The sequence below is a fragment of the Anarrhichthys ocellatus genome, unplaced genomic scaffold (genome assembly GCF_004355925.1).
Source record: "Anarrhichthys ocellatus isolate YVR2014 unplaced genomic scaffold, GSC_Weel_1.0 scaffold24, whole genome shotgun sequence".
Lineage (NCBI taxonomy): Eukaryota > Metazoa > Chordata > Actinopteri > Perciformes > Anarhichadidae > Anarrhichthys > Anarrhichthys ocellatus.
This window is the reverse complement of record NW_022280054.1, coordinates 1,040,992-1,057,299: the sequence shown is the minus strand read 5'-3', so window position 1 is coordinate 1,057,299 and position 16,308 is coordinate 1,040,992. Positions and strand designations below refer to the sequence as shown.

At 42.9% G+C, this 16,308-nt stretch overlaps 1 protein-coding gene across 2 annotated transcripts; it reads right to left on the bottom strand.

Annotated features, from left to right (window-relative positions):
• Positions 1-4: 4 nt before the first annotated feature.
• itpkcb (inositol-trisphosphate 3-kinase Cb) lies at positions 5-16,054 on the bottom strand. 2 transcript variants are annotated; one of them, XM_031861054.1, is made up of 8 exons: positions 15,876-16,054; positions 12,983-14,283; positions 4,245-4,344; positions 3,952-4,165; positions 3,341-3,545; positions 2,666-2,767; positions 2,170-2,241; positions 5-2,022 (listed from the first exon to the last, which is right to left on the bottom strand). In XM_031861054.1, exons 2-8 carry the CDS (start codon positions 14,093-14,095, stop codon positions 1,813-1,815), a joined length of 2,016 nt encoding a protein of 671 aa, XP_031716914.1. In that variant the 5' UTR covers positions 14,096-14,283; positions 15,876-16,054; the 3' UTR covers positions 5-1,812. The 2 variants fall into 2 exon arrangements, with proteins under 2 accessions (XP_031716914.1, XP_031716916.1); XM_031861056.1 differs by lacking the exon at positions 15,876-16,054 and having other exon boundaries at positions 12,983-14,539.
• Positions 16,055-16,308: the final 254 nt, after the last annotated feature.

The following is a 16,308-nucleotide window of genomic DNA, read 5'->3' as shown; positions in this document are numbered from 1 at the left end:
CAACTCAAATTATTTCCAGTTTATTGCAATCCATGACTTGGACAAAGCAGAGAATTAATATCAATTTTCACCAGTCTGCCTGTGCAGAAATACACTGCTTTTTAAAAAATAAAAAAAAACGTGTTTATCAATCCAGTTTTCTAAATAATAAAGCCGCACCCTGTTTGAAAACCTGACAGTTTGCTATTTTACAAATATAGAGGATTCGTGGGCGAAGAAATATAATACTTTGTAAACACTAGATTGTTCCGCTCTCCCAGTATGTTTACTCTGAGGAGATGGAAAAACTGAATTCCTGAATTTGAATTCCAATTTCATGGAGTCGGGTGTTTGCGACTAACGCACACGCCCAAACACTGCTGCCTGACGCTGACTAAGTTGTTTTTACCGACCTGCTGCATTCCAGTCAAGGGATGATGACACACACATGCTCATAAGTACTGCGACTTAATATCTAAATAAAACAATGTCTCTTTGTAAACGCTCCATCCCGCATGGCAAGATTCAACCCCACAAACCAAGTGTTTAGTGTCGCTAAATGACTTACAGCAACGTCCTCGTGTTCAAAAGGGACATTCTCGTATTTGATTATGCGTCATTGTTGAATCATAAGACACGTTTGAAATTTCCAGTTAGTTAACGTTTAAGCCGATACACAAGTGAAACCTCACAAAAACCTTAAAACAGACCTGCCATTTAAATCAGGTAATTCCAGTTTCATTTCACCCTTTACGCCACTGCTTCGCTGTAAAACTCCCTGCAGATCTAAAGCAACACTGATCAGAGGGAAAGAAGTGGTAACGACAAATTAAATTCATGTTCTAAATGTCTAAAAGTCTCCATCTGTAAACCCAGCACTCGACTGCTGCTTCCCATTTTAAGACACGCTTGATTTGTTCGATGCCTTTGTGAGGATCCGTAGTGCAATAAATTCCAGACAAACATGGCCGCCAAGCTGCTTACTGTACAGTTAAATGAGAAAAACAAAGTTTCACTGCATTATCATACAAAAATCCAAATTTAGAAAACACTTGTTCTGCAAGAAGTTAAACTTTGGGATTATAGTGTAAAGCAGTTAATAGGTGGGTGAACTCTTTGGAAGAAAAATAGCAGGAGTCCACTGCACTGGAATGATCAAACAGCTTGTTCTTTAAAAAAAAGCTAGGCACAGAAATTGTACAAACAAGTTAAGGAGGTTATACCAAGGCCAAAAAAAATTAAATAAAAAAATGTATTTACACACAGAGTTTAGTTAACACGTGGTCTGACCAGCGTTGTAGTGTTGCTGTTTACTGAAACATCAAAAATGGTCCATGACAAAAAGAATCACTCCCGTTACCCAATGCTCCTCGAAGGCCTCGTGAAAAGGTTTCATACCTCTGGATGGAGTTCATGGTTGTGAGAGTGCCGTGTGCAACTCTGACCAACAGAGGGAGCTGTTGAGGAGGAAGATGAGCAACGTCAAAGCGTGTGTCTTTGCAGGAAAAAGTGACTGCCGAGGTCCATGAGTTCACACTGTCCATGTGACAAAAGTTACAATTCTGCATTCAAGTCTCCCTGTTTCTCTTCCTTCTACTGTTTGCCTCAACTCATCACAGGTCATCTGTCCCCAAGAGGAGCATCATGCATGAAGTTGGTCTTTGGCATATTCCACTTTGCAATAGAAATCCTGTGTTCATCCTCTTCTTGCACAGGTACAATGGGATAAAGACACTTGGATACTTCTCAGTTTGTGTAATCTTTTCTTAAAACTCTCCCGATCTTGTATCTCTTCCGCCATCTGGACATCAAAGTTCTATTGGAGTCTCCCTCTCATGATGTCTGTGGGAGCATAGTGCTGAAGATGCCTATGAGGTTGTCCAGGCCCCACAGGTAGCCGTCCTCCCTGTTGCCCTCCATCCAGGGAGTCCTGTGGTCCAGGGTCTGAGGTTCCGGCAGGGGAACCGTCTTCCCAAAGTCGATCATCCACACTCTGGCCTTCCCCGAGGCGTCGTGCACAAACAGCAGAGAGCTGCCCACAACCTGCGACGGAGAAACCGGTGAGACGGGTGAGTCTAGCTTTATGCGTATAAAGAAGCTACTGGCAGAACGATATCACAAAATCTTCCAACTCGGCCAACGGGTCGGTTTAGAAATCATGAGAACTGAATGAGTGTCAGTGTGTCTCACCTCGTGTGTCCTGAAAAACTGCGACAGCTCAAGGACGGATCGAAGTTCTTCCAACCGCTGCAGGTAGAGTTTCTAAGAAAACGAGAAAAATAAAGACATCAAAAAAACACTTTTATTGTATTTATTTTCCACTTAACTGTGAGTCTAAAGCCTCATGTCCTTCCTTGATGCAGTTGCAGCATAATACATTTAAACAATATTTAGATCCTACCAGCATCTAGCTAACTTAGCTTAGCATAAAGACTGGAAACAGGGTGAAGGAGCCCAAAAGTCACCATCACCTCTAAAGATCATAAATCATATATCGTTTGTTCAACACATACAGAACCTGACGTGTGTAACCAACAGTTTGCTGTTATGGAGGCGTTATGCGGCAAACCCTTTCTTGGCGAGGACCTGTTGCTAGGTAACAAGCGAAAGCTTCCTTGCTTGTTTGTTTGAAAGACGAGCCGTAACAGCAGCAGAAGTGGTAACGTACTAACGACGAGTGACCTACCAGAATCTGAGTGTTGCCAGCTACAAAGTCCTCCAGGGCCTGCATCACCTGCTCCCTGTGCTTCGTCTTCTTAAAGTTGGTGTTGCAGGTTCCATCGGCTTTCTGGAGGGAAAAAAGAAAAGATATTTGGTTCACTCCGTTTACTCTTTTATCTTTACCTACACAAGGACAATATCAACATCAAGTAATGAATTTAAAGCTTCTAGACTCATTTCAGCTTCAAACCCTGTTTCCTGCTGAGCACTCAGTGCAGTACCATCAGTATAACTACGTCTGTGTTTAGCTGAGGAGAAACAACACACGCTAACTTATTAATATAGAAATATAAGATGCCACAGCCACAGCTTGTGAAAACAAAACCGCTTGTAATGCTCAGTGTCATGAGCAGTTTGAGTTCCCGCAAAACTACAGCTATTAGTGCAACATGACAACCAGCCCTATATTTATTTTTGAAGGAACAAACATTTCCCTCTGTGTCTGCACATCCAGCCCAAACTTTAACAGACCATTTCCTCTCAAGTGTGTGTGTGTGTGTGTGTGTGGGGTCCATCCAGTGGTCAGAATGATAAATATTTACTCCCACTCGTCGGTTTACTTCTGTTAGGAACTATTTGTCTCCTCGCTAGCACCAAGTACGACAGTCAGGCATGCTAACAGTCCAGGATGACCTCTGACCTTAATGCCTTCGATGCGGAAGCCCAGAGTGGCTGTGGAGCTGAGAGTCTCCCTCCACTGCATGTATCTGGGTTTGAGCACTCCCTGCTGGGCCCTCTCCTGCTCAGTGGGGGCCCCGGGGTCCACTGCCACCATCTTCTCATACATGTCCTTCCGCAATCGCGGACGCTCTCTGGCTTTCATCAGCTCCTCCTCCAAGTACGTCCTGAAACGTAAAAAGGTTTAATATTTAATAGTTTCTTTTTTATGCGTTTCAATGATATATTTTGTTTTTCCTCCCTTTTTTAAATTTTCATTTATTTTAAAGTCTTTATTGTTGTGTATATTGTCATTTTCTAATTGTTTTAGTCTGAGCTCTAATTTTAAACCTGTTTAAATGTTTAACTTTATTGACTACAAATACAGCCATTATTATTATTATCATGTAGAGTAAATGTGATAGAGAGGCAGATAACCGATGGGGTTAAACTGTGTTAAGGCTGATATCTGTAGGAAGGTTCATCTATTTTCAAGGTAAAATGATAAAAGATAAAATGGTTTCTGGCTCAATATGATTTTGGCAAATGCTTCGCCCCACAATCACGCTGCCGTCACCCTGTGCCGAGTCTTACCTGCTGCCCATTTTACAGTCCATGATGGAGGGCGAGTCGAAGTCAGCCAGCAGGTCATCCATCAGGTTATAATCCTGCTCCTCCCGCTGTACTATCCCATAATAACCAGGCACATAGGGGTGCAATGTGTCCTTCATCAGCTTCTGTAGGCACTGCTGCTCACACTCACAGAATCGCTTCAACAAGCGTCCGTACTCGCCGGCCTGGAAGTTCCCTTTGGAGAAGGAGACGGACAGAATTAAACACTGAAGACATAATCATGCATGTGGGATGATGTTAAGCAAACTGTATACCTGCGTGGCCGGCTAGCTGCACCCATGGGTAACGCTTCTTGAAGGACACGACGAAGGGGGACCAGTGGACCATGGTCTTCAATTTCTGCCAGGACTTATTCTGGAAAAATACAAACGAGGAACGTCATTGTCTTGTTACACAAAGGCGTTGTATCGTCACACAAATGACAAATCTGAAGCTCTGACTAATCGGTGTGAGGGCTTCTCTTCCAGTCACAATTAAGCAATGAGCCAAATACAGGCAAGAGAATGATTATTCATTAAAGGAAAACACACCCTGTGGTGAGCTCAAACACACACACACACACCTCTGTAGACATTGGACCGTTCCTCCCCTTTAGCTTTGGCCAGGTGCACAACATACGTAAAAGAGTCCATTCATAAAACATTTACCAAAGCTACCCCTGCAGTGTCGTAAAACAGAGCCTTACTGTCCGAAACTGTGCGTGTGTGTGTGTGTGTAGTACGGTTATCTGTGTTGGGAAACACCAGAGCAAGGACAGTGTGCAACGGTAGCTTTGACGTCAGCAATCTGAGAGGAACATGACATCGATTGATTAGAACGTGCATGTGTGGGAAATCACAACAAACGGAAAGCCAGTTTAGGATGGAAATGTGTGTGTGTGTTACATTACAGTAGACGTTACTGAATATAATTTCTCCCGGCTCTTTCTCAATTTACAGTCTTTCTAATCATTCCTACAATGATTTTTGCAAATGTATGTTTAACACAGGAACAACGGAATGTGACAGAGGCACAACAAGTGTTACTGCGAGTAATAAAACGCAGGGACAAGAGGCTATAACAATAAAACTAATCTTTTTATAACTAAATAACATCTGTGAATGACTGAGCTGCTCCCTGTCAGGCATATCTCTGCCATGTTTACATGTCAGCCTATCTCTGCTCTCCTTTCATGCATTCTTTCCACAGCTGCTCCGTTGAAACTCTGTCACAATAAAACAACGGAAACTGCAGGGTCTGCGTTTACCCGAGAAGATGAAGAAGACAAAACGGGATCCATTTGAATTTAGGAATGCAGTTTTGTAACTCAAAAGTTTTTAAGGCCCTGAAATGTGTTCCTTACTATGAGTGATGGAGTCCAAAAGTCACATATTTGGTCTGGAATATTTTGTGTTATTGAGAAAAACTTGATGCCAAGTTTTCATGGGCTTTCACCATTTTAACAATAAGTTCTCTTGTTTCCTTACATGTTTGTGCTTCGTCAGACAGCTGGTCAATGTGAGGCCTTCAGAGGGGAATGAGTGAATACGAGACACCTGTGATCTGAGACCGTCCATCCCGTCAACAGATTAACCCTGACATCACCTCTGACGCCGTCGGGGCAAAGCATGGCGATGAAACATGTGAACACTGACCGCATTTCACCGCATTTGCAACACGAGATAACGTCCTTTCGAAACCCTGTGAGCCTTTTACCAGCACGTATCCTCTTTTTCAGGACAGTTGTATTCAAATAGAGCAGGGAAATAACCGCACAACCCTTACACCACATTAAAACCAGAAAGCAATCCACCGTCAGACAGTTAAACTGTCTCCAGCGCTTGGCTCCAAAGTGCTGCTGTAAGGGATAATTAAGAACCCCTTGTGTAAGGTTGATAACACAGGAGTCTACGAGACTGAGGTCTCAGCTATGTAGGGAATTTCCTCGTTTATCATACTTGACATTCAGGTTTAAGCAGTATTTTACTCTGTGCCATTCAATTTAAGTTCAATTTAAGGTGTCTTTTTGGTGAGTGTTTGATATGCGAATATCATGTTATTCAGTGCACTGAAATAAATTACATATTAAGAACGATCACATGCTATTATATATTATTATTATAATATGAATGCTCTGTCCCTCTGTAAAAGTGCTGAAGATTGACATTTCCTGCCCGGCTGAACCAAACAAAAGAGCCGTTTTAAGAAACCGCCAACACTGTACAAACACATCCAATCTCCTTAATAACATCCGTTTGTGGACACAACACGCACCATGTTTACCCAGCAGACCACTGTAACCTGGGCTCCTTTCCATCTGGCTATTACAGTATTAGTTTCTTTTGTCCTCCTCAGGCAGAGAAAAGGTGAAGCAGACACCCACATCTCCAGCTTCTCTTCTTTCACTTCTCTTTTGCCATCAGGCTCTCTCTCTCTGATTGCTTCAAGCTGACAGCTTAATGTGTTGCCTCTGTGGGATCAAATGTATCCGACTAATATTACCGGTCACAGCCAGAGCTAATGCTGCTAATGGAGATGTTCAATGCAGATAATCCCGTTGAAATGATACGTGGACTGTTTCCATTCAAACTGAGTAAACTGTGTTGCTGTCTCCTCGTCCCACACATCCCAGCTTTTTAAACACCGAGGTCACATTTCACCTCTCACAGTTCAACCCTCACCATCTCTGCTTTCTCTTTTATATAACTCACGGATCTAAAACACAGAGCTCATGTCATCGCTCAGTGTTGTATAAGCTTTTTCTCCATTCCCCAAAGAGTCGATGCTGATGAATGTGCTCGAGTTATTTATATTTTCCATACTTCAAGGCAAATGGAAGTCACATTCCTGTACGTCTCTACAACGTCCTCTCAATCAAACTTAAGTTTTTCTCCCCAAAGGTAGCATTTGTCTGGTAATGTCTCTGGTGTTCGTTATGAAGCCACACCCCCACACCCACACACACACACACACACGATAACAACAATGTTGTCATGCTGGGAGAAGTCACACTGATCACAGGAATGTGTCTTTACAGTGCCCCCTACTTCACCTCTCCAACACACACACACACACCTTTTACACACATGATCATGTGGGAGAAGACAAACATCAGCATACACTATACTAAACTAAACTATAATATACTGAACTATACTGTGCTTTGGGGGGACATAAGGGTATTTGGCTGGTAATACAGTCCTTATTTGCAAGTTACTTTTCAAACTGTTTACTTAGTGATTTGACATCTAAACATGAATACAGAGGAAACATTTTTTATTCTAAGTTAGTTTTCAGTCTTTTAGCCTTTAACCAAACAACTGAGTATTAAATGTAATAATTACACACATTTTGCTAAAAGTTTCATGTTTGGAGGAAAGAAATCTTAAGTGAGTAACGTCAACATAAACTCCACTTCTTTACTGGGAGGTTATTTTGTGGACAGAGTCCTCTGCAACTCATCTAATGTTTCTTTGATCAGCTGGCTGGGCTATTAAGATGTTTAAACACATTACCAGTTTATTAGGTACACCTAGCTACAACTAATGCAGTTTACCACAACAAGTCCTGTCATTAATTCTTCCTCCGAGGTTTTAATGTTCAGTTTTTGATTAATTGTTTTAGACAGGTGCTGATTCAACGTGTGTGGTGCTGTTAGTTTGTATTACAATATAGTGAATTGTGTTGGTAATATTTAGTCTACCATCTAAAAGTAGAGTTGACACCTCTCAGTTTGAGGCATTCGCTTTAGTTAAGTGTACCTATAACATAAGTCATCAGTCTGACAAATAAAGTGATTGCTTAAAGTACGACAGCTGGAAACATGCTGATCCTGCTTCTTAGCCCGGATAGAGGGATCATCATGTACTGTAACAGCAACAACACACAAGGATATTAATCACACTCACATTTCAATGGCCAAACCTATATTAGATATAATTTACCCTCATGTATCATCTTTCTGATGAAGCGTGACGTCAGCAAATATACACCCGTCAGTCTGCATCGCTGCACCCTGGACAGAAACGTGCCACTTTCTATTTCTTACCTGGCAGACAGAGCAGTAGTGGAGGAGGAGGCAGGCGCTGACACAAGCACACACCGCACCGGAGACGAATCGGGAACGTAGCCAGCACAAAGCCCTCCGCACCATCGGCCCTGGATCTCCACAGGCCATGTGCCTCCCTGTCGGCCCGAGATCCTTCACAATCACCTATAGCTGGGTCTACCGTTGGCTCAGAGCTACGGCTCTCTCTTATTCCAGGTATTCAGGCTGTAAACCCTTGCTGTACACTGAGGCTTGTGTTGCCTGGTGAATAATCCTCCTCTGTTAGAAGCTCACACTCATTTCTCACACTGACCCCCTGCTCGGTCTCTACACCCTCTCTTTTGTCATCCCGAGTCAAAATTTCTCCTGTTTCGACATGGAGTCCCTCCTCCCTTCCTCTCGAAACACTTTCTCAATATATCTTCTTTACTGATCAAGCGTATCCACATACCGAAATCTGTCACTTTGCTCTTTTTTCTCTACCATCTGCCTGCATGAACCGGTGCTTGAACCGGTTCCCTTCAGTCTCACCGTTGTTCTCTCGTCTCGCTCTCATCCCCTAATCCCCACAGGACCTATCCTGAGCCCCACGCTGAGCCAATCTCCTGCCAGGTTCATGGGGGCAGGAACAACATGCCTTTCCCATACTCTCCTTTTGTCTGCATGACAAATTCCTCAGCACTACGCAACTCACAGAGGGGTGTATTTGTGTAGAACCTGTCAGGCGACTATCAGCTACATGTGCATACACCGAGCGTGTCTTCAGGTACCGTCAGAGCTTTACTTCACTACTTTAAAACCACATCCCTTTCCCTCGACTGAAGTGTTCATCGCTGTGGTGGGCCACTGAAGGAACAGCAGAGGGCGTGGCTTTACATTTAATTGTGTGTATTTATTGTGGTTATTTTCTCTGAATCTGTGAGTGTCCTCTCTGTCTAATGTGGTACATGCTGTTCCACTGTATGCGTGTGTGTGTGAGGGATGAATCAGACAATTACTCATGAGCACTTTTGATAATGGAGTATTCGTTTGTCATTTAGCATGGAAATATACTCAATATTTGCTGGTAAATCCTCTCAAATAGGACCATTGTTAGTTGGCACTCTCTTTCATAGCACGGTAAATCTAATCTTTTGGTATGGAAATAAATAATCAAATCTCATATCCATTAAAAGAAAAATCACCAATTTTCATCGGACACAGACAACATAATGTCATCAGTGATGGAATGAAGGTAAAAAATAGTACTGGTGAAAATGTGAAAGTACTTCCACTACAATTCAGAGGGAAATAATGTACTTTTTACTCTGAATACTTCCTCCACCACTGCGTGTGGTATATTGTTATGCTGCAGAATTATAATAGTTTATAAAGAAATGTGGACCCAAACAAACAGCATGGAGTGTGTTTCTTTGCAGCATGGATTATGTGTATAAGGGGTGTGGGAGTGATGTGTGGGACTTTGTACAATGTGTGTCACGGAAAACAAGTCTACAATTGTGGCTTGTGTGAATAAGGACGCATAAATAAGAAGAATCATCAGCACGTGTAGGCTACGTGATCACAGTTTCACTGGATCTTCTGTCTCCGTTTTGTCCGCTTACACTCATTTTCCTCTCGTTCTCTGTTCCACTGCGTGGCTCACAGGGTTTCGGTGCAACATGCATAAGGGGGGAGAGAGAGTCTCGTAATCTGATAATAAATTATAAAATAATATGTGCATTGTTGGCTGAGCAGACGTGTGTAGGAATTAGCATCTAATATCATTGAAATGTCAGGGACAGAGTCGATACTGTGAGTGTGTGTGTGTGTGTGTGTGTGTGTGTGTGTGTGAGAGTGAGAGTGTGTGTGTAAGAGAACAAGACAAGTAGAGAGAGGAAAAGAAAAAGAAAAAAGAAAAAAAAAAAAATGTACCATATATGGCAACGATGTCGCCTAGCAACCGGCTCTGCCTTCAGCCCAATTTTCCATGACACACTGAACTCTGAATGCAGCGCGGCATCATACGCTCCGAGTATGCATGTTTGAGCAAGTACCTGCTCACCTCGCCGGGTGAACAAAATGTAACTGGTTCGTCGGGGAGCCGACAGCGTGGCTGCTGCTTCTTAGAGCCAGTAACAACAAACACGCGCGCACACACACACACACACACACACACACACACACTCACACACCCTCTTTGTATTAATTACTGTGTGACGTAAAGAGGAAGAGGTTTTACGCAACTACTAGAGAACAAAATGTGACTTATAGACCAGCGTATTCACGTTTGTCACAACAGTGCAACTCCTCTGATTGCTCATTTCCTGGCTGTCAGTGTAACAGCGAGGAAATTACACTGGTGTCCACTGACCTGCTGGGTCAAATGATCATCACTGTAACTGGCAGCCAGTCTTTGTGTTTGTCATGTGGAGCAATGAGCCTCTTAAAGACTCCCACGATTTAGCTCAAAAAGTAAAGACTGAACCAGGAGAGACAGTAACAATACTGTAATGGGAGTTGTATTATTCTTTTTTTCCATTTATTATATTAAACGCGTTAAAAAAAAAAAAAAAAAACGGTGTGCCCTCTAACGCAACAAAAAGGCATTATTATTATTTGAATATTGAAGACATAAGCTGCAGAAAATAATACACTAATCCCATTCAAAACCAAGTGGGGAGAAATATCACAAGCTGTACAGATCTGAAGCTATCAGTCAATTAATCAATTGACCTTAAATATCCACAAACTATTTTTTTGATAAATAAATCAGTAATGTGGATATCATGACTATGTGAAGGGAAATAACTGAACAGCTAGAACCGTCTGGTAAGTTCAGATCATGTAATCACTTCACTGTAATGCAGCTTTTAAAACCAGGACAAGACAACACTTATGCCATATTACGATGTCCAAAACCAAAGAAAATATCCAGTCTCAAGATATTTATATAATATCGACATAATGCGCAGCCCCAACTCCAAACGCTCTGGTTTCAGCATCTTTAATGTGAAGATTTGCTTCTTTTCTCTGTTTGGTTATATTGTAAACTGATCTCTTGTGCTTTTGACTGCAGGACGAACAAAACAACATATTAAAGATGTCACCTCGGGCTCTGAGTTTACTTTCAGTATTTTTTGAAATTGTATAGTTGGCAGATTAATGAATAATAATAATAATAATAAACCCAGACTTAATATTTATCATCTGAACCTATGGGATGTATGATAGGACGATAACAATGAGGCCAGAATGAATTTTAATCAAATGAGGACAGAAGACGAGTAATCTGACCATCTGACTGGATATGATGAATTGTGTTTGTTTATGTTTTGTCAACAATAATTAAGCTATAACATATCAGGATAATGAAGCTGAGCTTCATCGTGTTTACTGTGGTTCTTGTTGCGACTTTGTTTTTGTATTTACGCTTTGCCGCTTTCTCCTGTTGTGATCTTACAAGCCGTTTTATTATTAATGGCTGATTTAAGTTTGTGTAGACCTGAGCACACGAATATGAATCACAGCAAAACATCGGTTATCAGTCTTCGATTAGAGGCCTATTTCCACCTACCAATGGGGCATCAGTGTTTGGTGCGGCTATCAGATAAAGCATAAAGTATGTAAGACACCAGCTAATGACAGTAAAGATGTATTAACGTGGGGACACCAGACGTTCCAAACTGCTACCATAAAATCAGACTGGAGTCATAGTCTGTGTCTTGTGTTTCTCTTTCTCTGGAAAAAAAAGAAAACAAAGCACCAGACGAGGGTGGAGCGTCTACTGTGGAAAAATAACTGGGGCTAAATTATTGAAAAATATACGAGTGCAACTTCTGCCAGGTTTCTACATTTTGTGCAGCGTAATATGAATGGCATACAGTTGAACACCTGTCAACATGCGTGCTTGGTGATGCGGCCTGAACGCACAACCTGGATATGCAAGATTCAGGTTCTGCAGGGAAGATTAGTGGAGGTACTGCAAGGCTGAAGTGGAGACAACCTGTCTTTGAGACGACTCATTCCAAACATTTGGAGTTGACAGCACATCAAGGCCTCCTGACTTGGAAGGGGGGGGGGCCTTGGAAGCTTTAATTAAACTGCATTTCATGTCTGGAGGAGAGGAAAACCCTCAGCCTCTGGGTCAGTAAACTAACTTGTAGATTGCTGTGGCAGCATATTTGTACTGGGAGTAAAGAGGCACAGAGGTGGGGCTTGGAGATCAGAGGCAGTTTCCTCTTCTCTAGTTTAAATGTGTTATAGTCGAGTTTCATTATCAGTGTGCGAGTCCAACCGGAATTTGAACCGCACGTTAGACAAAATATTTCAAATGAAAAGCTATATTGTAATTATATTATTATATTATAATGTCGTCATCACTGACATTTCCTCATCACTTAAAACAAAAACGTGATCCATCAAAACCCCTTTAGACACACGCTGTGCTGCAGGAATTTGCACAGCTCATGTGAATTAACATGACACAGTTTGAACATCTTCTATCTGAGCTCTGACATGCACTTCAGCCTGATGATCTGACCAACAGCACTGACATAATGACATCTGGCAGCCACTGACAGTGACTGATAGGACTGTCATTATGCACGTGCACAACAGACCACAATGAGAAGTGTGTTTTCAGGCTCCTGCACGTGTCCTGTGTGTGTGTGTGTGTGTGTGTATGGATTTATACATGTTATCATTTCTATTTCATTGTTTGTCTCAAACCACTTCTTAGCTGTGTAGTAATTGTACACCTGACACCATGATATGTTCAGTTGAGGGATGAATACATACTGTATGGCTGCCATAGTATATGGTCGATTGTGCAATACTTGCATGTTTGCTAGTCAAACTCAGTGAAACCTGTTCACGGTTGTTGTTTTTTTGTAGTACAGCTGACAGTTCATAAGGTGACTGTTCATGATTATTGACAGTTTCAATAAAAGTGTTTTGGGTGGAAAACACAGGAAAAGCACTCACCCCTGTCCCATCGTCGGGGCTGCACATGGACCGGGCCGGAGACAGACTGGACTCGATGTCGCTCCCGGTGAAGTCGTCCTCGGACTCCTCGAAGGACGAGGCGGAGGACAGGCCGATGGAGGAGGAGTTGGACAGCTTCCTCGGTGAGCGCATCAGCGCAGGGGACCCTCCGCAGCCGCTGTCAGAGCAGGGGGACTCGTCGTCCGGGTGAGGGTCCAGACACGAGCCGGTGCTGAGCTCCGATCGGACCGTCAGCAGGGCCGGAGTCCCCTGAGAGCGGGTCGGGCTGGGGTCTCTCGTTATGATGAGTGTCGGTATAGGTCCAGCGTAACTCTGGCCCTCTGGAGGACCATGAGGGGACTGATCGGAGTCCTTTGGGCTCTCACTTTCCACCGGACAACACTCGTGTTGGTCCCCGGTCGCTGTGGGCCGACATGAAACGTGACTGCAGTCACGTTTCGTCATTTCACCCTCAGCGTGATCGTCTGTTTTTGTCAGTCCACGACCCAACGGTTGATGTGGGGACAAGCTAGAGAAAGCCCGCTCAGTGTCCGGGTCAGAGGCGAGGAAAGGGGCTGAAGTCAGAGCCTCCCGAGCCTCAGACACAACACCCCCCAGTGGCTGATCTTCCATGGCCCTCGTCGGGGGACCCGAGGCATTGTCTTCTCGCTGGGGCTTTGGCTCCTCGCAGCGGACCTCATCGGACGAGCCAGCCGCTACCTCTCGGTTCACGACGTGTTGGGTGGCTTCGACATGGTCATCTAGGCCGGACGGCGACTCCAAACAGCCCGGGGATGCTCGACGATCCTCTACCCCCGACACAACCTCGTCCCTGGGCAACTTTCCTACTCTGTGATCGCGGTGCGTCGCTGAATCTCCGGCTTCGTTTCCGCAAACTGAATCCGCTTCTGTTGGGCTGGAGTCTCGCTTTCTCCTTCCCAGACACGATAGCACTTTATTTTTCATCGGATTCCTTTTTAACTGGTGCGTCCGATGCTTCTCTCCGCTCCTAAACCCGCAGATATGGAGTCGCTGGGCTGTTTCGCCTGCTTTCAACTTCGCTCTGCCTGGAATGTCGGTGGTGTGCGAAAGAGCCGAGCGAGTTTGGCCCATCCTGCATGCCGTAGTAGTAACAGAGACCCAGACACACCCTTAAGTGGTTGACTTTTTTCGGAATCACTTTAACAGTGAGCCCTACCCTATGTACAGGAGGACATTACTAATGCAATCCATTCATTAAGCCTGGGGGAACTTAAATTGCTCCATCCCCTTTTTTTCCCCCACGTCGGAATTGTACGAATCTGTGAGAACAAACAGATGATGAATAATTTGGCACACACAAGCATGAGCAATAGCCTAATGTACCGAAAACACTCCCTTGCTTATAAACTCATTAATCAGACTGATAATGTATAAATCATTAACACATAAAAGCACCTGCATAACAGACCCATTAAACACTGCCTGTCATTAATCACACTTTCTTGCTCAACAGTGACAATTAATCAGTGATTTATCAGTTCTGAAAGTCAGATATGAGCAGGCTCCCAGGAAAAATAGCTGAGAGGGGGGGGTCACATCAACTGCACTAATACCGAGAGTATAGTCCCAGGAAAATATGACATGAGGAGTGATTTAAATATGACAATAAAACAGTTGAGTGCAAAGAAATGTATACGGTTTCAGAGCATTTCAGACTCAGTTTCACTAGTAATAGTAATACTGCCCTCCTGTGTCTGGACACTAAGCTCTTGTTCAGGTAAGCTTGTTGTATCACTTCAACATTGTCATATAAACCCCAAAGAGTAGATGTTAAAAGATAACTTTAATCAGTTGTTGACTGATTAAAGGTGATGTAATCAACAACAAGCTTAATCGATTAATCAATCGAGCACTAATTATGTGTCCAACACAGACAAGCGTGTCAAAACACATCAAATACAAACAATGTATGGGCTTCAGCCTCTATGTTTGGTCCCAAATCATAGTGAATTTTAGTTGGTAAGATGTAAAAACTTCATGGTGGATGATGTCATTCGCTATACAGTAGTCATGAATTCCACCCTACTGGTAGCTATTCACAAACTTCTGTTTTCACATCAATATTTTCCACAAGATTGCAGGTTTTTGCCGATTAAAAGACACAGTTCATCACACTGGAAACATTGAAATCATTTGTGTCGCAGTGAGCGGCCGAGTGTTATTCACTGTCCCTGCTGTGAGGAAGGAATGCTCACAGAGAGGACACAAGACAGGAAGGATAACAATGGAAAGAACAGCTCATCGTGCACCACACACACACACACACACACACACACACACACACATTTGAGTATATTGTTGTGTAATCAAAATCATAAATAATCATACATAATGACTCACACCGGGAGGAATAATAGAGTCCTGTGCCATGCTGACATTGAGTGGATTCTTTGACGCAATACACACACACACACACACACACACACACAATCAAACAGTTACACATACTTTCCCTCATTGACAAACATTAAACTATAAAAAAAAGATCTACATGACACTCGAATCCAATAATCACTCATGCACAGAGTCATCTTTGTGTAATCTGCAGCCACTATGTGGCCACGGTGGAGAACACTTTTGCTCTATAAAATTAAATATGTATTTATTTTTGTTTCGTGTTAATCACTCAACAATTTGTTTTAAGAATACTTTCCATTTTGAAGACATACATTATTTTTGTGTTTTTAAATGTTCATATTTAGTGATTTTTTTTTAAATATACAGAGACAACAATATAGCTTCAAGACTTCCAAAAGCTGACTTTAAACTGGCAGAAGATTAAAAGGAGTTCTGTGTTTTAGGAGACAGCTAAAATCACATTACATATGGAAGCATATCAGCAGAAACTTACCGGACTGATCCTGAGTCCCTCCTCTGTGTGTGTGAAGCAACTGTTAAAGGCTGACAGAGGTGTGGAGGTTTATAACGTTACAGCAGGATTTGAAGGGGATGTGTCTGCGGCTTGTTTGCTCAGCTCGGTATGTGTGTGTGTGTGTGTGTGTGTGTGTGTGTAATGTAGTATCAGAATGTGGTTGACGTGAAAGAGGAAACGCTTTTCAAAACAGCGGCAGCTCCACTAACGTTTAGGCTCCGACACTTCAACTGACACCTGAGGTGACTGAAACTACTTTTATATTGTTTCTATCAAAACGGTACAAACAGACTGCACCATTGATGGTGTACTGCACGCGTCATGTGACGGGATTTAAAAGTGCTGCCTTCACTTACACCTTGGATATTTTCAGTGTCGCCACTCAAATAGTCTGCTTCCAAAATATATATAA